The 23,334-nt window shown below is 52.8% G+C and overlaps 1 protein-coding gene across 1 annotated transcript in view; it reads right to left on the minus strand.

The window, feature by feature from the left end:
- DTNB (dystrobrevin beta) overlaps nucleotides 1–19,610 on the minus strand; it is a 173,493-nt gene extending 153,883 nt beyond the window's left edge. The window contains exons 1-4 of the mRNA XM_084201896.1: nucleotides 19,540–19,610; nucleotides 18,830–18,909; nucleotides 5,839–5,906; nucleotides 4,129–4,209 (exon numbers count right to left, since the gene is read on the minus strand). Coding sequence (XP_084058022.1) covers nucleotides 4,129–4,209; nucleotides 5,839–5,905 — 148 coding nt within the window. The 5' untranslated portion in view covers nucleotide 5,906; nucleotides 18,830–18,909; nucleotides 19,540–19,610. The remainder of the gene's footprint in view (nucleotides 1–4,128; nucleotides 4,210–5,838; nucleotides 5,907–18,829; nucleotides 18,910–19,539) is intronic.
- Nucleotides 19,611–23,334: the final 3,724 nt, after the last annotated feature.

Genomic DNA, 23,334 nt, shown 5'->3' on the forward strand with positions numbered 1-23,334 from the left:
AATGAAACACAACAAAAGGTAACGTAACGAGACAAAATAAAATGTAATTAAACGTAACGAAACATAATAGAACCTAAAGTAACAAAATGTACCTAAACAAAAGGTAACGACGCGTAATGAAACTCAATGTAACATAACATAACAAAATGTAACGCGACGAAACGTGGTGTAAGGTGACATAACGAGACGTAACTAAACGCAACAAACACAATGAAACAAGACGAAACGCAACGACACGTAACGAAATGCAATGCAACCTAACGCAACATATCGAAATAAAACAATGAAATGTAACGTAACGCAATGAAACAAAACGTAATGAAATGTAACGTGACGAAACACGATGTAAGGCGACTAAAACGAGACACAATGAAACATTACAAATGCAACGAAAAGTAACATAATTAAACGTAACAAAACGTCATGTAAGGTAATGAAACGTAACGTTACGCGATGAAAAGCGACGTAATGAAACGTAAGGAGACATAACAAAACTTAATGAACACAACAAACCACAACGACACATAAGGCAACATAACGAAATGTAACTAAAGGTAAGGAAACGTAATGTGATGAAATGTGATGAAACGCAATGTAAGGTGACGAAACGAGACTTAATGAAATGTAACAAATGTGACAAAACGTAATGTAACGCAAGGAAATGCAATGCAATGAAACAAAATGTAACAAAATGGAATGTAAGAAAACACAACAAAACATAACAAAATATAACGGAACGTAACATAGGGAAACAAAACGTAACAAAATGTAACAAAACGAACTTCACGGAACATAACTAAACACAATGAAACGTAACAAAACCACACGTAACCTAATGTAATGTAAGGAAACGTAATGGAATGGAACGTAACTAACATAAACGTAACAGAACGTGAGGAAACACAATGTAACGAAACGTAACATAATTAATACAAACATAACAAAACACAACAACACGTAACATAAAGTAACTAGCATAAGCATAATGAAACACAGCGAAACGTAAGGTAACCAACATAAACGTAACAAAACATAACGTCATGTAACATAACATAACTAACATAAACCTAACATAAGGTAACATAATATATTACGTTTTATTTCATTATCTTATATTTCATTAAAAGAAAATTATGTGCTAAAACTATATTAAAGAACGGGAAAGGAGACTTTAAAAAGCTAGAAAGGAATGAATAATAAAAACCCGTGACTGACCAGAGTCAGACACAGCTGGACTGGGATTGGTCACTAAGTTAAAACAATTCACATGGAACCAATCAAAGATGCACCTGTTGGTAAGCAACCACCAGACCACATTCTAAGCAATCAGATAATTATTGTTCCCACTTCTTTTCTGAGCCTTCTCAGGAGAAAAACCCTGGTGAAGGGATTTTTCAGAAAATATCACAGTGACACCTGGGTGTGTCAGAAACAGCTCCTGCAGGAGCAGAGCCCTCCCCCTGAGCATGCAGTGCTTCAGCCATCAGCCCCAGTTCCTCCCTGGCAGGGTGGGCAGGCCCTGGCACAGGGTGCCCAGAGCAGTGGGGCTGCCCCTGGATCCCTGGCAGTGCACAGAGCCAGGCTGGACACTGGCACACCCTGGCACAGTGGCACTGTCCCTGCCATGGCAGGGCTGGCCCTGGCTGGGCTCTGAGCTCCCTTCCCACCCAGCCCAGCTGCATCCTGTGATCCCAAGGTGCTGCTGCCTGCCATGGCTCCGGGCTGGGCTTCTGATTCTCAGCACACAAATCCTCTGGGCTGCACATCTGGGGGGTTCAAGGGGAAAACTGAGCTCTGGGCAGATCCTGGAGCCCCTGCCAGGGCCTGGAGGGGCTCCAGGAGAGCTGCAGAGGGACTGGGGACAAGGATGGAGGGACAGACACAGGGAATGGCTCCCAGTGCCAGAGGGCAGGGCTGGATGGGAGATTGAGAATGAGGAATTGTGCCCTGGCAGAGTGGGCAGGGCTGGCACAAGGTGCCCAGAGCAGCTGGGGCTGCCTCTAGATCCCTGGCAGTTCCCAGGGCCAGGCTGGACACTGAGACACCCTGGGACAGTGGGAGGTGTCCCTGTCATGGCAGGGGTGGCACTGGATGAGATTTAAGGGCCTTCCCCAAACCCAAATCATTCTGGGATCTGATGATGTTCTAAATCCACTACAAAGTGTTTACAGTGATTTTGGACACTTTCATGCTGACTTGTAGGAGGAACTTGATGTTCCAGTTAAACTGACAGTTTCCAGTTGATCCAGTTCCCAAACCCAGAGCACAATGTTTTATAAACACAGGTCTGAGGCTGCAAAGTTCTCCCCCAGATTTCCCTGCTGCATCCAAGCAGTGCTAACAACGTGCAGAAAACCTTTTCCAAACCACAGTGAGTGATCTGCAGAACCACATGAAGCAATACTCTGAAATGTTTCCAAGCTTTTAAGGTTTGCAGGAGAGTGGAGAAGACATCCAAGGATGAGCAGCCACCCAGAGCAGGGACACAGTGACATTTCACTGCTGGGTCCCCCCAGAGAATGATCTGCAGTCAGTGTGAGCTCATGCCTTCCTCACACTGACCTAACTTTGTATTTCCCAAACAAAACCCCCCCAAGGACGAGGCTATGCCACCCCCTGGAGCAGCCTGTGACCAGAGAGAGCTGCACAGCCCCATCCCCAGCCCAGGGGCACCAAAGGGCTCCTGTGGGGCACTGGTGCCCTGTGCAGAGCTCTGCAGCTGCCATTCCTTTGTGGAAAACCGAGTTTTAACCCTAAACCTGCAGTTCCACAGCCAGAACTAACACTGTGGGTGGGGCTGAGCCACCCACCAGCACAGCACTCTGGGCTATGGCCAGCACAGCCCAGGGACACAGCAGGGACACACGTCCTGCTGGCCTCCTCAGCCCTCCCTCTGGCCTCCTCCTCTTCCTCCTCAGCCCTCCCTCTGGCCTCCTCCTCTTCCTCCTCAGCCCTCCCTCTGGCCTCTTCTTCCTCTTCCTCCTCAGCCCTCCCTCTGGCCTCCTCCTCTTCCTCCTCAGCCCTCCCTCTGGCCTCCTCCTCTTCCTCCTCCTCTGCCCTCCCTCTGGCCTCCTCCTCTTCCTCCTCAGCCCTCTCTCTGGCCCCCTCCTCTTCCTCCTCAGCCCTCCTCCTGGCCTTCTCCTCCTCCTCTTCCTCCTCAATCCTACTGCTGGCCTCCTCCTCCTCTTCCTCCTTAGCCCTTCTGCTGGCCTCCTCAGCCCTCCTCCTGGCCTTCTCCTCCTCCTCTTCCTCAGCCCTCCTGCTGGCCTCCTCCTCTTCCTCCTCAGCCCTTCTCCTAGCCTCCTCCTCCTCTTCCTCAGCCCTTCTGCTGGCCTCCTCCTCTTCCTCCTCAGCCCTTCTCCTAGCCTCCTCTTCCTCTTCCTCAGCCCTTCTGCTGGCCTCCTCCTCTTCCTCCTCAGCCCTTCTCCTAGCCTCCTCCTCCTCTTCCTCAGCCCTTCTGCTGGCCTCCTCCTCTTCCTCCTCAGCCCTTCTCCTAGCCTCCTCCTCAGCCCTTCCCCTGGCCTCCTCCTCTTCCTCCTCAGCCCTTCTGCTGTTCTCCTCCTCCTCCTCCTCATCCCCCAGCAGTTCCTGTGCCCTGGGATTAGGGATCTCCTCCCACACTGCTTGGCTATTTGCTGTGCCCAGCTCAGCAGGGGCAGGGCACAAAGTGCATCCTGCTCACCTGGGATTCACCTGGGATTCACCTGGGATTCCCCCGGGAGCTGTCCAAGGTCAGAACCTGCACTGCCCAGAGCTCTCCATGGTCACTGATGACACACGTGTCCCCACAGGGACAGCTGCAGGCAGGGACTGTCCCTGTGCTCACTGGGGCTGCTCTGGGGTTCCCTGTGAGGAAAGATCCCCTCACAGAGCTTGAGACCACCTACACCCAGCTCTGGGGGCAATGAAACACCACAGCTGCCTTGGACTCAACATTTTCTGAACATTAAAGAATAACCTGAAGGTATTACAGAGCATCGGGCAAGGCTCGCTGCCTGTTTAATTCCATACTCAATTCTGTATTAGATCTCAGTTAAACACAGCTGGGCAGGGCTCCCCTGCACTCCAGGGGGGCAGCTCTGCAGCAGCCATGCAGCAGGGGGGGAGGATGGGGCAGGCAGCACTCACGGTTGCACCTCTTCTGCACGAAGCGCAGCTTGCAGGCGGTTCTGTACGTGGAGAGCCGGATCACGTCGAAGTTCTGGGCTCCTGCAACAAACCAGAGCTGTGAGGCTGTGCTTCCCTCTGAGCACCTTCTGCACCCTCTGCTGTGGGGCTGAGCTTCCCTCTGAGCACCCTCTGCACCTGCAGCTGTGGGGCTGTGCTTCCCTCTGAGCACCCTCTGCTGCTGTGGGGCTGTGCTTCCCTCTGAGCACCCTCTGCTGTGGGGCTGTGCTTCCCTCTGAGCACCCTCTGCACCCTCTGCTGTGGGGCTGAGCTTCCCTCTGAGCACCCTCTGCACCCTCTGCTGTGGGGCTGTGCTCCCCTCTGCACCCTCTGCTGTGGGGCTGTGCTTCCCTCTGAGCACCCTCTGCTGTGGGGCTGTGCTCCCCTCTGCACCCTCTGCTGTGGGGCTGTGCTTCCCTCTGAGCACCCTCTGCTGTGGGACTGTGCTTCCCTCTGAGCACCCTCTACACCCTCTGCTGTGGGGCTGTGCCTCCCTCTGAGCACCCTCTGCACCCTCTGCTGTGGGGCTGTGCTCCCCTCTGAGCCTCCCCTGCACCTGCAGGTGCTGAGAGCAGCACCTGGCAAAAGGCTCCAGGGTCTCCTCCCACCCATCCCAAGCACAGCACACATCAGGGGTTCTGTCCCTGTGCCCAGGTGAGAGCCCACCTGCAGAGCTGCCCCAGCCCTAGGCAGCAGCACAGGGATGTGGAGCTGCTGCAGAGAGCCCAGAAGAGGCACCAAGGTGATCAGAGGGATGGAGCAGCTCTGCTGTAAGAACGGCTGGGAGAATTGGCATTGTTCAGCCTGGAGAAGAGAAGGCTCTGGGGTGACCCAACTGCAGCCTTCCAGGGCCTGGAGGAGCTGACAGGAAGGATGGAGAGGGACTGGGGACAGGGATGGAGGGACAGACACAGGGAATGGCTCCCAGTGCCAGAGGGCAGGGCTGGATGGGAGATTGGGAATGAAGAATTGTTCCCTGGCACAGGGTGCCCTCCCTGGATCCCTGGCAGTGCCCAGGGCCAGGCTGGACACTGGCACACCCTGGCACAGTGGCAGTGTCCCTGCCATGGCAGGGGTGGCACTGTGGGGATTTAAGGCCCTTTCCCACCCAGACCACTCCATGATTCCCTAACAATGCTACTCTGGAAACAAAGCAGTATAAACAGGCAGTTTGGACTCAGAGCTCCCTCAGTGTGTAACTGGAATTAAGGACATGCCTGCCCAATCCAGGAATTCCCTTCAGCCCTGACTCCTGCAGGACAGCAGGATAATGTGATGCCATGCAAACACCAGCTCTTAACTCTTCTTTTCCAGAGGACAATCCTGCACAAATCAGCCCCCAAACCATTCTTGAGTCGCACCAGCATTGCAGGGCCATTTTTTATCTCTTTTTAAAGCAAAAGCTGCTCTGTCTGCTGCCCCTATCCATTGAAATAGCACAAACCTCAGGTGCTGGCATGGATGAGGGAGGTGAGCTTTCCCTAAGGAAGGAGCCTCCCAGAACCCAGGGATAAATGACCTTCCCAGGCAGCTGTGACTCCCCCGGGGCATTATTCTCCCAGGAGCACCTGGATGGGGTTGGGGACAGGATGGGGATGATCTGCTGCAGCTGTCCCAGGGAAGCTCTCAGTGAAGAATCAAGGACATCATGTCTTCAGATTTCCTACTTACTCATTTCCATGAACAGCTGCCTCTTCTCTGCCATGGTCCTCCTCCTCTTCCCACTCTCCTCAATCATTCTGGAGACAGAAATGGCAAACACTGTTTGTGTTAAATTCCTGTTACAAGAGCAGCTTGCTGTGAGCAGCAGGATTCTGTCCCTCAGTCCGATTCTGCTTGGGCACTGGGGATTCCAGGACACACAGACACCTCTCATCCTTATCCCACTCCACACACACACACCTCAGGCTTGTTAACACCTTCCAAGGCATCCACAGCACAGGAAACATTAATTCAACACCTGAATTGCTTTTGTTTGAAAAGCCCAGAGCTGCATTGATACATGGAGAAATATCCCATCAGGAATTCCTCTGGGTTCTGAGCCCAAAAAGGGGAAATGCTGCAGTTGGAGACTTTGGGGGTCGGCAGGAACAAGCTCAGCCCATTCCCCTCCCAGGCTGACAGAGGTGAGTGACCCCTCTTCCCTGCAGGATCACAGAATCCTTCAGCTTGGAAAAGGATTTGGGGGGATGTTTGGTTTGGGGAACGCTGGCTTTAAACAAAACTTGTTAAAATTCATTTAACTTTGAGCCCTGACACCTGAGGTCACTTGGGATTTGTCAGGGAAGTAGAGAACTTCAAACTAATTAGGTTGGAAATAAAAACAGTTTGGTGGCAGAGGGCTCCCTTTCCTAGGAAGACAGATGAAAAGAGTGACAAGAACAGGGAGCAGCTTCTACCCCAAGGTAAGGGGACACAGGGACAAATTCAGCAGCTCTCAGGGCTTAGTTCACTACACAGTCCTAAAATATGCCAAATTTCAGTCCACTGCAGCAAAAAAAGGAAAGTTAATTCAGCATCAGTGTAAAATTTAATTTATAATTCAACTAATTATTACATTGTTCCTTGGTTACCAAATTCACCAACTTAAAACCCACTAAATACAGGTTTTATGTGGCTAACCCCCAAAAAAGACAAAAATCCTAAACAACCTTCCTACAGTTCCATGCAGACTAGAGGGGGCAGCTGGGTCAGCCCAGCCCAGCCTGCAGCAGCCCCAGGTGGCCCCAGGAGCAGCACAAAGTCCTGCCTTGGCACTGGCACATCTCCCTGAGGAGCAGTCCCTGGGCAGAGCCTGGCACTTCCTGAGGTCCTGCTGGAACCCCACAGCTCAGAACCCTCCTCAAACTTTTTCCTTCTCAGGAAGGAAAGCAAGCACATGGCTCTGAGCTGAAAATCCATTCTATTTCCATGGTTTAGAAAGCCACAGACAGAACCAATGTGCTGCTGTGTCTTCACTGGATTTTTTTAACAGGAAAAAGCCTCAGTGGCATTTTTTATGATCTGTAAAAGTTGGGGCTTCCAACCCCATCTCATTCTCCACCAAGCACCTGCCAGTGCCATGATTTCCACCTCTTCCCCAGAGATTCCTCATTCCTAGAATCCTGGAATGCTTTGGGTGGGAAGGGACCTCAGAGCCCTGCCAGTGCCACCCCTGCCATGGCAGGGACACCTTCACTGTCCCAGCTGCTCCAGCCCCAGTGTCCAGCCTGACCTTGGGCACTGCCAGGGATCCAGGGGCAGCCCCAGCTGCCCTGCTCAGCCTGGCACAGAGGGCACCTGCCCATTCCAGGATGGGAGCTCCAGAGATCAGTGCCAGTGCCTGGACACAGCACCCAACAGTGCCACACACAATTCCAGAGTGACAGAGACAGACACAACTCCATCCCAGGGGAGCTGGGTGTCACCTCTGTGCCCTCTGCAAGGAAAAGGAGGGACTGAGCTCTTGCAAGCTGGCCCTGAAATGAGACCTGAATGAGGGATCTGCTCTCTCCATGATCCAAGGGTCCTTCAGCAGGAAAGGCCCTCCCAGCCCATCCAGTCCCAGCTGTGCCCCATCCCCAGCTTGTCCCCAGCCCAGGGCACTCAGTGCCACAGCCAGGTGACACCTGCAGGGATGGGCACTCCAAACCTCCCTGGGCAGCCCCTGCCAAGGCCTGAGCACCCTTTCCATGCAGAAATTCCTCCTGATGTCCACCCTGAGCCTGCCCTGGCCCAGCCTGAGGCCATTTCCCCTTGTCCTGTCCCTGTTCCCTGGGAGCAGAGCCTGACCCCCCTGGCTGTCCCCTCCTCTCAGGGAGTTGTGCAGAGCCACAAGGTCCCCCCTGAGTCTCCTTTTCTCCAGGCTGAGCCCCTTCCCAGCTCCCTCAGCCTCTCCTGGGGCTCCATTTCCTTCCCAGCTCCTCCTCCAGGACTCCCAGTGCAGCCTCAGCCTCTCCTCCAGGCTCCTGCCTCAAAAGGAGAAGGTGGTTTGTACTTTTCCTTGGGGGAGCTCAGCCCTGGAGCTGCTCCCCAAACCCACCCAAGGCTCTTTGCACTCAGGAGCTGGCCCTGCTGCTTCTGAGAGGGGGAAACCCCTCGGGGAGGCTCTGTCTGGGCAGGGCACACCCTCTGAGCAGCGTGGGGAGAGAATCCAGCAATGGAAACACAGAATTGTTCAGGTTGGAAAAGCCCTCAGAGCCCAACCATCACTGCCCAGGCCACCCCTGCCCACTGTCCCCAAGTGCCACATCCACAGGGCTTTAAACCCTCCAGGGATGGGGAATCCACCCTGCCTGGGCAGCTGTGCCAGGGCAGGGCAGCCCTTTCCAGGTGGGAATTGTTCCCAACATCCACCCTGAGCCTGCCCTGAGGCCGTTTCCCCTTGTCCTGTCCCTGTTCCTGGGAGCAGAGACCAACCCCCACATTGCTGCCAGGTATTTGGGAAAGTGCTGGAAATGAGGTTCTGTGAGAATAATGGACAAACCTGTTTTCAATCCCTGAACCATCAGACACAGGAGGATCCCTCGGTGATGAGGCTAGGAAGAAGGAAGATGGGGAGTCTTTCTCCAGCTCAAAACAGGAATGAACCAAACCCACAAGAACTGCAACTATGTTTGGGATGCAAATTACAGTGCTCAGCTCCCAAAACAGGGAAGGGAAGCAGCAGCTTGGCCCGAGCTGGTTTGGTTTGTTAGGCTGGGTTCTTTGAAGGGGGTGGGGAGGCTGGGTTTGGGTTTTGGTGGGGATTTTTTGCGTGGGTTTTGTTTGTTTGCTGGTTCCTTGCTTTTTAAGAAATTGCAGCAAAATCCGTGAGCAAAGTGCCAGGAAACACAAGATGGGCTGGAATGATGTGGCAGCCAGGAATTCCTGAGGTGGCTGCTCCCATTCCATGGGCACATGGAGGGGAAACCACTCCAGCACAGAATCCCAGACTGGTTTGGGGTGGAGGGACCTCAGAGCCCCCCCAGTGCCACCTCTGCCATGGCAGGGACATCTCCACTGTGCCAGGCTGCTCCCAGTGTCCAGCCTGGCCTTGGGCACTGCCAGGGACAGAAATCCAGCTATTTGGAAATCCTTATTGAAAAGCAACGTTCAACTAAAAGCAAAAAACTGCAGCTGAGTGTGTCTGATGTGAACTTCCCAAATGTCATCATTTCCCTTCATCCTTTCACCTTCTCCACCTTTCCACAGGTACAACACTTGTATGGCCTCAGGAGCACCCTCTGACAGAGTTAACAGCAGAGCCAATCTTCAGATCCCACACCAATTACTGTGGGAAATGCTACACTCAGCCACCATCAAAAATATCCCTAACAAACTCACATTTTTCTTGTTTCCCTTTTTCTGTCCCAAAACAGGGAGAGAACAGGGACAGCTCCTGCTCCGTGCCAGGGTGTCCCTGTCCCAGCATAGGAGGTGAGACTGGCACCCACCTGGCTGCTGGGAGCCCCTGGGAGCCCCCTGGCTGTGCCCCCCTGGCTGTGCCCCCCATGGCTGTGCCCCCTGGCTGTGCCCTGCAGGTGCTCCCAGGTTCAGGCCAATACTACAGGACCTTGCTTAGCAGGTTTCGCTCTTCTTGGAGCTCATCAGCTGTAGGTAACGGCCCAGGGACAGCTCCACAGGCGGCTCTGTGCTCAGGAAATCAGCCCTGAGCCAGGGATGGGCTGCTTGTCACACACAGGATCACAGTCACACAGTCAGAATCACTGAACCACACACAATCACAGTCACAATCACACAATCACAGAAGCAGAATCACTGAGTCACACACAATCACAGAACCACATACAATCACACACAATCAGAATCACACAATCACACAATCTCAGAATCAGAATCACTGAATCACACACAATCACAGTCACAATCACAGAATCAGAATCATTGCATCACACACAATCACAGAATCAGAATAACACAATCATACTGAATCTCAGAATCAAAATCACAGAATCACCGAATCACAGAATCAGAATCACTGAATTACACAGTCACAGAATCAGAATCACCGAGTCACGCACAATCACAGAATCAGAGTCACACACAATGAGAATCACACAATCATACTGAATCCCAGAATCAGAATCACAGAATCACAATCAGAATCACACACAGTCACAGAATCAGAATCACTGAATCACAGTCAGTCACAGAATCAGAATCACTGAGTTACAATGACACACAATCAAAATCACACAATCACTGAATTGGAATCACTGAATCACACAGAATCACAGAATCATTCACAATCATACACAATCAGAGAATCACAATCACACACTCAGTCACACACACACAATCACACACTCACACACACACACAATCACACACAATCACACTCACACACAATCACACACAATCACACTCACACACAATCTCCAGGCTGGAAGAGACCTCCAAGACCACCGAGTCCAACCCAGCCCCAACAGCTCAACCCAACCCTGGCCCCCAGTGCCACATCCAGGCTTTGTTAAACCCACCCAGGGATGGGCACTGCACCTCCTCCCCATTCCAGTACTTTATCACCCATTCCAGAACATTCCAGACCTTTATCACCTTGCTGTAAAGAACTTTTTCCTGCTATCCAGCCTGTATTGCCCTTGGTGCAGCTCAGGCTGTGTGCTCTGGTTGTGTCAGTGCTGGAGAAGGAGCCCAGCCCCAGCTGAGCACATCCACCTTTCAGGGGGTTATAGTTGGCTTTTGTAGTTGTTTTGTTTCAAGTTAGTTTTGTTTCATTCTGTCCTTCCACCTCTCAGGAACGCTCCAAAGGAGATTCTGACCTTTAGGGTTTGATAACCATTTGCAGACATTGGTTTGCACTGAGCTGCAGCCTCAGTGGCCAGAGCAGGAACACAGAAAGAAAAGTGAATTTACCAATTATTAAATCTGACTTGGTTCACATTCCTGGTGTGGCATGTCATTAGCAGAAATAATATTTGATGTCACTGAATAAACTGCATAAAGATAAACTTGTGCCCATACCTATTTATGGTCAGAAATAACTTGCAATTAAAAGCAATCCAGAAGCCAGTTTGGGGCACGGGCTGATCTGTGCTTGACACAGGGAAGGAGGTTCAGTGACTTTCTCCCATTTTTCTGATCAGAAGGAACAACTATTCCTGCTGTTTCAAGGAAAAGCTATCCTCCCTTGTCAGTTCAGTCACTCTTAAAAGTGTAACTTTAATAAATAACATAACTGGGATGAAGATATTGAGTAAAAATTGAGGGCATACCTGTGCTGGCAGAGAAAGTTACTGGTGTCCATCTGCTTTGGGCTTCTGAGCTCGTCTGGCTTCAACTGACATTTGATAGAAACCATCTCAAGTAATTTCTGAACTCTCATAAACGTTTTGTTAAAGTACAAAATTAAACTTACTTATGATATAAAGGTGCTTATATTTGTTCATCTCAGACTTCAACAAAAATATGAAGTATTTTTCCTTTTCTTTCCTAATTTGAACAATGACTGATTTAATCCCCTCCTCTCCCTCTGTCTATCCAAAATATCTGATGCTCTTACTCATTTCTTTGCTCTCCTGGTTCATATTCCCAATCCCTTTCCTCAGCAGTCAAACGTAATTAATCAGAAATACTCCTTTGTTCCCCTGTGGCATTTCCCAGGAAGAGGAGTGACCTGAAGTGATTGCAGAGGGGCACATCCGACCCCAGGAAGAGACAAACCTTCCATACTTATTCAAGTGGACTGGAAACATCTTTTAAAGCACATTTTAACCACTTCTGACAATTCTTCTCATTTATCTTTAACGTTTTAAACTCTGTTCCCATCAATTGCAGGATAAGAAACTGAAGCAAAAGCAGCTATGCACAGAAGTATGAAAAGTACCCTAAAATGTTATTCCTGCATCTCCAGCAAGCACAGGAGCTTCTCTGGGACCACCGAGCACCTTCCAGCAGCAGCTGCCCCAAAACCCAAAGGTTTGGGTCTCTCACTGATGTTTTCACATGTGCTGGACTCGGATGATTGTGCAAGACCTCTACAAACCCAAATTGACTCCAGCCTTGGAGGGTGGAAGGAAAAACCCACTTGGCTGGGAGCCAGGAAAGGGACTGTAACTTCCCAGGGATTACAGCTCTGCAGTGAAATTCTAAACAAGCCAATGGCTCCTTTTTTTCCTCCATAAATCCAGTGGATCTAAAGCTGCTCTGGAAGATTCTGCAAAAGCCTGCCCAAATAAAGCCAGAGGCTCCATTAAAAATGAACAGGCACCCCAGCAGCTGAGGGGAAAATAACAGTAATGAAACGTAAAGCTTTCCCTCCTGCATGCCCTCCCATTCCTGCTGGAGCTGTGAGGCTCTTCCAAGGCACAGGAAGCCATCTGGTTTGTTCAGGCAGGACACAGCATGTGGCAGCACGGCCCCACAGAGCCCCCAGTGCCTCCAGTTACTGGGGTGGAAAATCTCTGCTGGGCAGGGACATCCTGGCTGGAAAAACCTGGGCATGGAGGCCCATCCAGCTGGGCACGGGCACCAGGGGGTCAGGGGATGTTCCTCCTGGGTGGGGATGCTCCTCCTAGGTAAGGACACTCCTCCTGGGTGGGGATGCTCCTCCTGGGTAGCTGGATGTGGAGCAGCCTCTCCAGGCTGATTTCCTCAGGTACGTTCAGTGTCTGGAGCAGAACTGCTCCGTGGGGCTTTTCCCAACATCAGAGGGTGTAAACAGGGAACTGGAGTGGGTTTATTGCTTATTCCTGGCTGGAAAAACCTGGGCATGGAGGCCCATCCAGCTGGGCACGGCACCAGGGGGCTCAGGGCTGGGTCAGTGCTGCCCAACACCTTCAGGCCATGGAGGGCACCAGCCTGGCTCAGCTCAGGGACAGCCCCAGGGGTGGGATGTGGATCTGCTGGGGGCTCTGCAGAGGGACCAGGACAGCCTGGATCCATGGGCTGGGGCCACTGGGCTGAGGGACAACAAGGCCAAGAGCTGGGTCCTGCCCTGGGGTCACACCAACCCTGGGGAACCCTCCAGGATGGGAAGGGAATGGAGCTGGGAAGGGAATGGAGCCCCAGGAGAGGCTGAGGGAGCTGGGAAGGGGCTCAGCCTGGAGAAAAGGAGGCTCAGGGGGGCCCTTGTGGCTCTGCACAACTCCCTGACAGGAGGGGACAGCCAGGGGGGGTCGGGCTCTGCTCCCAGGGAACAGGGACAGGACAAGGGGAAATGGCCTCAGGCTGGGCCAGGGCAGGCTCAGGGTGGACATCAGGAGGAATTTCTGCATGGAAAGGGTGCTCAGGCCTTGGCACTGCCCAGGGAGGTTTGGAGTGCCCATCCCTGCAGGTGTCACCTGGCTGTGGCACTGAGTGCCCTGGGCTGGGGACAGGGTGGGGATCAGGCACAGGCTGGACTAAGAGGACTTTTACAACTGAAATAATTCTGTGATTCCAGGAAAACCCCCATATCTAAGCCCCAGGGTGAGCCAAACAACCCCACCTGGTCAGAAACTGATTAAGATTGTACTGGATTCGAGCTCAACAAAGATGGAACAAACCACAATATTTAACCAGAGGTTTCTTTGACAGCCTTCCAAAGCTTTTAACACGAGTTCCCTCCAGACAGAACAGAACAAACTCAAATCCAGCAGAGTTCCAAGCCCCCTGAGTTTCTGTGGCCTCACATCTGTAAGTGTCAGCTGAGAGCCCAGAACAGAGACAAGTCCCAGCCCTGAGGAACCTGCAGGTCAGGCTAAGCCTGGTGAGGGTGACAGTGGCACTGAGGTGCCAGCCCCGCTGCCAAGGCGTTATTTGAAGCTCACAGCTCTCTGTATCCGTTTCCAGTCCCCAGGGAAGCATTCAGCCTGGGCCCAGAGCTGTGCAGGCTCTGCAGGCCAGCACTGAGGGGCTGAGCACAGATTATTCTGGCACAGATCTGCTCTCCAGCACAGATTATTCTGGCACAGGTCTGCTCTCCAGCACAGATTATTCTGGCCCAGGTCTGCTCTCCAGCACAGATTATTCTGGCACAGGTCTGCTCTCCAACACAGATTACTCTGGCACAGGTCTGCTCTCCAGCACAGATTATGCTGGCACAGGTCTGCTCTCCAGCACAGATTATTCTGGCACAGGTCTGCTCTCCAGCACAGATTATTCTGGCACAGGTCTGCTCTCCAGCACAGATTATTCTGGCACAGGTCTGCTCTCCAGCACACACAGCCAGGGTGCAGAGCAGGCAGCACACTCAGTGCCAAACCAGAGCCAAGCCCTCATCTTCCCTCACTGCCCCAAAGCCTGGGGAGTAGAAATGGCTTTTTCCAACCTGCCTGTTGAAGTTCATGTCATGGGATTTACCATGAGCCTGCAAACAAGAGCAAATCCAGCAGCTGAAACTGTTTCCTTGAAATAAAGCAGTGCTCCTGCTGGGTAAGAGAAATGGAATATTACAGGATTTCTGAGCAGGAAGAAGTTGGAAACAGCCTAATTAAGAGCTTACCCCTCCCTCTCACGAAGGGAAGGCTCTTTTTTGTGGAGGGGATTTCTAAGCACTCGGTGCTCCCAAAAGAACCTGGCAAAGCCTCCCCTCTCCATCTGACCCCACAGGCCCCAGCACTGCTGGCAGAGCACAGCAGAGAACCCTGCAGCTGCTCTGGGTGCAATATTCATTATGAGGAAGGGCTCTGAGCTGCATTCCTGCCCTTTTCCCCACTAGCCCAGACTGGGAGATGGAGCAGGAACAGGTCCCACACACCTGGCACACCTGGGGAGGAGGGAGATTCCAGTGAGGGCAGTGAGGAACACCTGGAAACAGGAACTGCTTTCCCCATCACAAGTGACCTCAGGATAAAACAGCTGGCTCAGTTTTAATTCATTAATTTCACCTCCTACATTGACTTACAGTGTGAAATCTTCCCCACCAGCTTCACGGGTCTAAACTAAAATAATTCTAGGTTTGTGAAGTGTTAGATGTTACTGAAAGGCTAGAGGAGCACAGAACTATTAATCTGCATTTAAAAGTCTCTCTGCTACTGCCCCAGGCAATGGGAACTGAACACCTACACAGGCCTGATAACTTTAACTTTGTCTGAGCTGCCAGACACACACAACACCTGCTTCAAAAGCCTGCCTGCACCCAACCTGCTCCAGCTGTGCTCACAAAGGGCTTTCTTTCCACAAGAACAACGTAAGCCTGGAGTAAAAGCCCAACTGATGGCATTTACCATTGCCTTCTGCAAAACTAAGAGTTTTTATCCCTTAGTTTTGTCACTTTCTGTTTTAAAAAATAAATAAATAAAATTTTAAGTTAGGGCCTCAGCTTCCTCCCTGTTTGCTTTATAGCAGGGCATCCCTTTAGCTCTTAAATCCCAGAATCACTGAGGCTCTCCTTCACCCAAGACCACTGAGTCCAACCTCTGACCTAAATAAAGTTAAAAGTTGCACTGACAAAAGACTGAAAATACCTCACCTTGCAGTCAGTAGCTACTTAAGTCACTCTGATTGTGGTTTGTAACCACAGCACATCCTTTAGACATCCAACTCTTTTAAAAAGTTTAGTGATGACTTGGCACCTGCTGTCATAATTCCATTGGTTTTCACCTGGCCAAATATAATGTGCTATCTGCTGTGGAATTTTAAGGTCTCCTACTGTTTCTTCCAGATCTAGGCTGCCTAAAAATCTTCATTACATAAGTTTTTTTTTTAAATAAATCTGTATTATTTAAGCACAGCTGAGAAGTTAAAATAGTTCAGTCCTTAAAGCCCACAGGACTGGGAAAGGCCCATGAAACTATTTAAATTTAGGTACAGTTCATCAGCAGAAATCTGTTTGAACACTAAACCAGAGACAACAAAATCATGGTTTCTTCTCCCTGGTACCAAGGGGAAAACAATTAACACAATAAAAATATGATGAAATCAAATCCTTATCACCTGAATCACCTGATCTGAATCCCTCTTCAGGCTCTCTAAAGCTGCCCCAGAGCAGCCCACACAGGCAGGCTGAGTGTGGAGCTCAGGCACCAAGCCAGCCACAAAGCCTGGCTTTAAACTTCCAGATGTGGTTCCTTCCCTCTTCAAAAACTGTCACAGTTTCCACAACACACAGCTGAACACACCCACCCTGCTTTAAAGAACTGAGCACATCCACCTTGCTTTAAAGGGCTGAGAACATCCACCTTGGCTTAAAGGGCTGCACAACTCAGAACATCCACCTTGGCTTAAAGGGTTCCTTACTCAGAACATCCACCCTGGTTTAAAGGGCTCCTAACTGAACACATCCTCCTTGGCTTAAAGGGTTGCCTAACTCAGAACATCCACCCTGCTTTAAAGGGCTCCTAACTGAACACATCCTCCTTGGTTTAAAGGGCTGCACAACTCAGAACATCCACCTTGGCTTAAAGGGCAGCACAGCTGAACACATCTAGCTTGGATTAAAGAACTGAACACATCCACCTTGGCTTAAAGGGCTGCCTAACTCAGAACATCCACCCTGGTTTAAAGGGCTCCTAACTCAGAACATCCACCTTGGCTTAAAGGGCTGAGAACATCCACCTTGGCTTAAAGGGCTGAGAACATCCACCTTGGCTTAAAGGGCTGCACAGCTCAGAACATCCACCTTGGTTTAAAGAGCTCCTAACTCAGAAAATCCACCTTGGTTTAAAGGGCTCCCAACTCAGAACATCCACCTTGGTTTAAAGGGCTCCCAACTCAGAACATCCACCTTGGCTTAAAGGGCTGAGAACACCCACCTTGGCTTAAAGGGCTCCTTACTCAGAACATCCATCCTGGTTTAAAGGGCTGCACAGCTCAGAACATCCACCTTGGCTTAAAGGGCTGCACAGCTCAGAACATCCACCTTGGCTTAAAGGGCTCCTAATTCAGAACATCCACCTTGGCTTAAAGGGCTCCTAACTCAGAACATCCAACTTGGCTTAAAGGGCTGCACAGCTCAGAACATCCACCTTGGCTTAAAGAGCTCCTAACTCAGAACATTCACCTTGGCTTAAAGAGCTCCTAACTCAGAACATCCACCCTGGTTTAAAGGGCTCCTAACTCAGAACATCCAACTTGGTTTAAAGGGCTCCTAACTCAGAACATCCAACTTGGTTTAAAGGGCTCCTAACTCAGAACATCCTCCTTGGTTTAAAGGGCTGCACAACTCAGAACATCCACCTTGGCTTAAAGGGCTCCTAACTCAGAACATCCACCTTGGCTTAAAGGGGTCCTAACTCAGAACATCCAACTTGGTTTAAACGGCTGAGAACATCCTCCTTGGCTTAAAGGGCTCCTAACTCAGAACATCCACCTTGGCTTAAAGGGCTCCCAACTCAGAACATCCACCTTGGCTTAAAGGGCTGCACAACTCAGAACATCCACCTTGGCTTAAAGGGCTCCTAACTCAGAACATCCTCCTTGGCTTAAAGGGCTCCTAACTCAGAACATCCACCTTGGCTTAAAGGGCTCCCAACTCAGAACATCCACCTTGGCTTAAAGAGCTCCCAACTCAGAACATCCACCTTGGCTTAAAGAGCTCCTAATTCAGAACATCCACCTTGGCTTAAAGAGCTCCTAACTCAGAACATCCACCCTGGTTTAAAGGGCTCCTAACTCAGAACATCCACCTTGGCTTAAAGGGCTCCTAACTCAGAACATCCACCTTGGCTTAAAAAGCTCCTAACTGAACACATCCTCCTTGGTTTAAAGGGCTGCACAACTCAGAACATCCACCTTGGCTTAAAGGGCTGAGAACATCCACCTTGGTTTAAAGGGCTCCTAACTCAGAACATCCACCTTGGCTTAAAGGGCTGCCCCCTGAGAACAGAGCTGAGAACATCCACCCAGGGCTGCCCAGAGCCCTCACTCCCACATCAGCTGTGCTGAGTGTGATGTAATTGAGCTGCTGGAAGTGCTGCTTTTCTCTTGCTGCAAAAGCCTTCCTCCTTGCATTATGGCTCCTTCCTAGGTCCCCTCCACCACCCAGCACTCCCTAAAACATGTATTGCTCTTGGGATAAACCAGAGGCCTGGCTGCATCAGCTGCACCCCAGCCAACAAGAAAAAAAGCCATTTACTGTCCCAAAACTCCCATCCTGCTCCAAACCCAGGGAGTGTGGGACAATGCTGGCAGGGCTGCCGCATTCCCCACCACAGGAACTGCAGTGAACAATGAGGGTGTCCCACAGAGCTCACAGGAGGTCCTGGATGTGTCCCCTTCAATGCAGGACTCTGGAACTGTCAGGAGCCAACTCTGGCAGCCTAGCCCAGCCCGGGAGCTGCTCCCTTGGGACTGACTGGTTTGAGTGGGAAGGGACCTGAAAGCTCAGCCAGCACCACCCCTGGATCCCTGGCAGTGCCCAAGGCCAGGCTGGAGCACCCTGGGACAGTGGAATGTGTCCCTGCCATGGCACAGGGATGGAATTCAATGCTGTTTAAAGCTCTTTCCCACCCAAAGCATTCCGTAATTCCATGATTCACCTTCCCCAGACGAGGGATATGTTGCACAACAAACATAACTCTGGAGGAATTTTGAACAGAGGATTCAATCTTTTTACGTTATTCATATTTCCACATGTCCAACACATAACAGAAAACGCAGGAGCCACTGCTTCACGACACAAGTTTGTCTTAAGTGAAAAATGTCAGTATCAGCTTTGTGAGTGTCAGAAACGGGAAACTGAACATACAAAACACAACATTCTAATGTCAACACCACAGACAATGCCAACGGATCCCATTACCTGAATCACACTGAGAAGTCTCTCAGGGCAACTTCCACTTTCCTGGGCTCACTTCCTTATTCAGACATTTAAACCGCAACCTAAGGAGAGGCGAATAACAAAAAGTGAGCTGTTTCTGCAAGAAAGCAGCGGTTTGCCACAGAAAAATTGCACCACCTCATTTCACAGCCCCGGTACGGAGCTGCTTCTGCTGCTACCGCTAACTCCAGAGCAACAGAGCCTGCACATCCCGGGTCTCCCGGTAACTCCAGAGCAAGGGAGCCTGCACATCCCGGGTCTCCCGGTAATTATAGAGCAATGCAGCCTGCACATCCCGGGTCTCCCGGTAACTCCAGAGCAATTTAGCCTGCACATCCCGGGTCTCCCGGTAACTCCAGAGCAATGCAGCCTGCACATCCCGGGTCTCCCGGTAACTCCAGAGCAATGCAGCCTGCACATCCCGGGTCTCCCGTTAATTATTGAGCAATGCAGCCTGCACATCCCGGGTCTCCCGGTGATTCCAAAGCAATGCAGCCTGCACATCCCGGGTCTCCCGTTAACGCCAAAGCAACGCAGCCTACACATCCCGGCTGCCAGCCAGCAGCTGTTCCGCGGCCGGGAGGAACACCGGAGCACGGCCAAACCAGCGGCCGTTCCCCCCAGCCCGGTGACCCGGGCCCCGCTGGGCTCTCCCCCGCCCGGGCCCAGTGGCCCCGCCGCTCCCCCCGTACCTGAGCCGGTGCCGGGGCTGCCGGGGCTCCCGGGGCGGCCGGGCCGCCTCAGCCGCCGCCGCGCTCCAACGGTCCCGGCCGCCGCCGCGCGGCGCCCTGGCCAATCAGGGCCCGCCCGGCCCCGCCTTCTTGCGCCCCTCAGCCAATCGGCGGCCAGCGCCGCCTGGCGCGCTCCCGCCTCCGCCACAGCGCGCCCGCGCCGCGCGGCGCTCACCCCGGGGCGCGGCGGGACCGCGCAGGCGCAGCGCGAGCAGCCGAGGGGGCGGCCCCGCCCCCGGCCCGCCCTGAGGGGCTGGGGCCGCCTGAGGGAGAGGGGCGGGCGGAGCGATGGCCGACAGCGCGGGGGGCTCCGGCAGCCGTGGGTCCGCTCACAGCCAGCCCTCAGCCATGGCTGTCCCTCAGCACCATCCCTCAGCACCGTGTCAGTCATGGCTGTCCCTCAGCACCATGTCAGCCGTGGCTATCCCCTCACAGCCAGCCCTCAGCACCGTGTCAGCCATGGCTGTCCCTCAGCACCATCCCTCAGCACCGTGTCAGCCATGGCTGTCCCCTCACAGCCAGCCCTCAGCCATGGCTGTCCCTCAGCACCATCCCTCAGCACCGTGTCAGTCATGGCTGTCCCTCAGCACCATGTCAGCCATGGCTGTCCCCTCACAGCCAGCCCTCAGCACCGTGTCAGCCATGGCTGTCCCTCAGCACCATCCCTCAGCACCGTGTCAGCCATGGCTGTCCCCTCACAGCCAGCCCTCAGCCATGGCTGTCCTGTCACAGCCAGCCCTCAGCCATGGCTGTCCCTCAGCACCATCCCTCAGCACCGTGTCAGCCATGGCTGTCCCCTCACAGCCAGCCCTCAGCCATGGCTGTCCCTCAGCATCATCCCTCAGCACCGTGTCAGCCATGGCTGTCCCCTCACAGCCAGCCCTCAGCCATGGCTGTCCCCTCACAGCCAGCCCTCAGCCATGGCTGTCCCCTCACAGCCAACCCTCAGCCATGGCTGTCCCCTCACAGCCAGCCCTCAGCCATGGTTGTCCCCTCACAGCCAACCCTCAGCCATGGCTGTCCCCTCACAGCCAGCCCTCAGCCATAGCTGTCCCCTCACAGCCAGCCCTCAGCCATGGCTGTCCCCTCACAGCCAACCCTCAGCCATAGCTGTCCCCTCACAGCCAGCCCTCAGCCATGGCTGTCCCCTCACAGCCAGCCCTCAGCCATGGCTGTCCCCTCACAGCCAACCCTCAGCCATAGCTGTCCCCTCACAGCCATCCCTCAGCCATAGCTGTCCCTCAGCACCGTCACAGCTGTGAGCGGCTGCTGGTTCCCCTCAGCATCCAGCCACAGCCATTGCTCAGCTCCATCCCCTCAGCTCCCAGGGCTGGAGCTCCTCTGCCATGGAGCCAGGCTGGGAGAGCTGGGAATGTTCAGGCTGGAGAAGGATCCAGGGAGAGCTCAGAGCCCCTGGCAGGGCCTGAAGGGGCTCCAGGAGAGCTGCAGAGGGACTGGGGACAAGGATGGAGGGACAGACACAGGGAATGGATCCCAGTGCCAGAGGGCAGGGCTGGATGGGATCTTGGGAATTGGGAATTCCTGGCTGGGCTGGAATTGCCAGAGCAGCTGGGGCTGCCCCTGGATCCCTGGCAGTGCCCAAGGCCAGGCTGGATGGGGCTGGGAGCACCTGGGACACGGGAAGGTGTCCCTGCCATGGCAGGGCTGGCACTGGGTGAGCTCTGAGCTCCCTTCCCCCCCAACCCCTCCCATGGATCGCTGTTTCTGTGGGCTGCGAGGGCAGCTCCAGTTCGTACGGGCTGTGCCCCTGCCGAAGTGTCCCCTGTGCCAGCGGAGGCTGTCACAGCTCCTGCCGTGTCCCCACAGCTCCCCTGCCGCAGCCACAGCGGCTCTTTCCAGTGACGGCATCCCCTGCTCCATGGCGTGACCGTGCCTGTGGATAACAGCATTCCCTGGGCACCGGGGGTGTTCCCGCTCGCCTTGCTGGCAGCACCGGCAGCAGCACCGGAGCCGGCAGTGCTTCCTGAGCAGGATCCGGCAGGACGGGCTCCGTTCCAGGCTCTGTCCCCGTGCAAATGTCCCAGCTCCTCCTGCACAGCGCGGTCTGTGCCCGCAGGAGGGGAGGAGAATTCCTGCTGCGGAAGAGAGGAGGGATCGCTCCCGGTTTGCACGGGCGGGAGGGAAGAGGGAATGAGCGGGGAAATTGCCGCTCAGGCGCCGTAGCTGCTGCTGTGGCGATGCTCATTGCGACCTGTGCCAATGGCGGTGCTCGGAATTCCGAATTTGTCCCGGAATTCCGGAGCCGAGCCCACGGGTGGCAGTGGGACCAAGGGAGGGAGGTGATTCCTGCTGGCTGCATCTCCATCCCAAAGGCAGCAGCGGCCAACGCAGCATTTGGAAAAGCCGTCTGCCGTGGGCTGCAGGGAGAAGTGCTGCAACCTGCAAAAACACCAGATGGTGCCGTGGCTTCAGTTATTTCTCTGTGCCTCGGCTCCGGGAGCTCAGGCTTCCCCCTCCTCTGCGGGCTGTGCCCATCCTCCTTCTTCCCAAGGGTCCCCGGGGAATTCGGCCTGACTAGAAAAAAAGGGTTTTACTTACTGAACAACGAGACAGAACCATTAATTAGTCACACGGATCAAAAAGAATAAATTAAATTCTAGTGATGCTGCCAAGATGCCACCTGAGGGCTGGGGTGGATTATTCCCACTGGCAGGTCTCCAACCCCTTCCATACTTAAAATACAGAATTGTTGATACTTTTAATGAATTCGGGGAAAAGAAATCCCAGGCCCTTGCACGTTCCTCAGTGCTGCTGATTTTACCGAGTTGTTAAGCGCGCTCAGAGTTTTCCTGTCAGAAATCAGGTGAGTTGGTTACACACCTGTTTCCCTGAATCCCTCCATTTTAAGGGAAATCAAGTTCCTGTCACTTGATGGAGGTTTCTTCCTGTTTCTTTCTTTTCCCCAAATCTACAGTTCCATGCTCCTCAAGTGTCTTGGGACCCCAAGAACTGAGGGAACTGCAGAATTTATTAGGGCTAAGTAATGACCAATATTTCCCCTTAAAACATGCCCAAAGAAAATTTAACAGATATCCACAATTTGTAAAGCCAGGGAAGTGGAGTTCCCAGTGAGGGAAAGGCAGAAGGAAATCCCTGAAAACCCTCAGCAGGACCCAAGGCCGTGGCCCCAGATGGTTTTGGTGAGCAGAAGATGGACAGGACAGGGGAGCACACGTGTCCAGTGCCGAGGGACTGGTTCCTTTGCCCACCCACCCACCACCACCCAAACCCGTGGGGAAGAAGGTGAAGAAGAAGGTGAAGAAGGAGCAGCCACTGCCCTAAACCTCCATCTTGCTCCATATTTATTACCATATTCTAAAACCCCAAACTCTGAGTTTTCCCCCCTGTGACATCACACACTTCTAACCAACTCCACACCCACAATCCCAGTGCTCTCAATCAATTCTAGAAGCTTCTCCATGGCCTCAGGTCAAATGCAGTGCTCTCTTGAGTGTCTGTGTCTTTCAGCCCAGAAAGCCCAAAATTCTCAGTATCCAGGGTTCCAACACTGAGGAACTACAGGCAGGACATGAGCCACAGGGAAGGATTTTGTCTGGTGCCATGTCCTAAGGGCACAGATATTCCAGTGCCAGGTTGGGAACGGGCTGTTGGGAGCAGCCCTGGATCCCCCTCTGAGACACTAAGGTGGAATTTCATACATACATATATATTTCTTTTATATATTTTTATATATATATACCCACATGTGTCCCCCAGTGATTGCTCCTGGGCTGG

This window comes from Fringilla coelebs (assembly GCF_963513975.1).
Source record: "Fringilla coelebs genome assembly, chromosome: 3".
Taxonomy (NCBI): domain Eukaryota; kingdom Metazoa; phylum Chordata; class Aves; order Passeriformes; family Fringillidae; genus Fringilla; species Fringilla coelebs.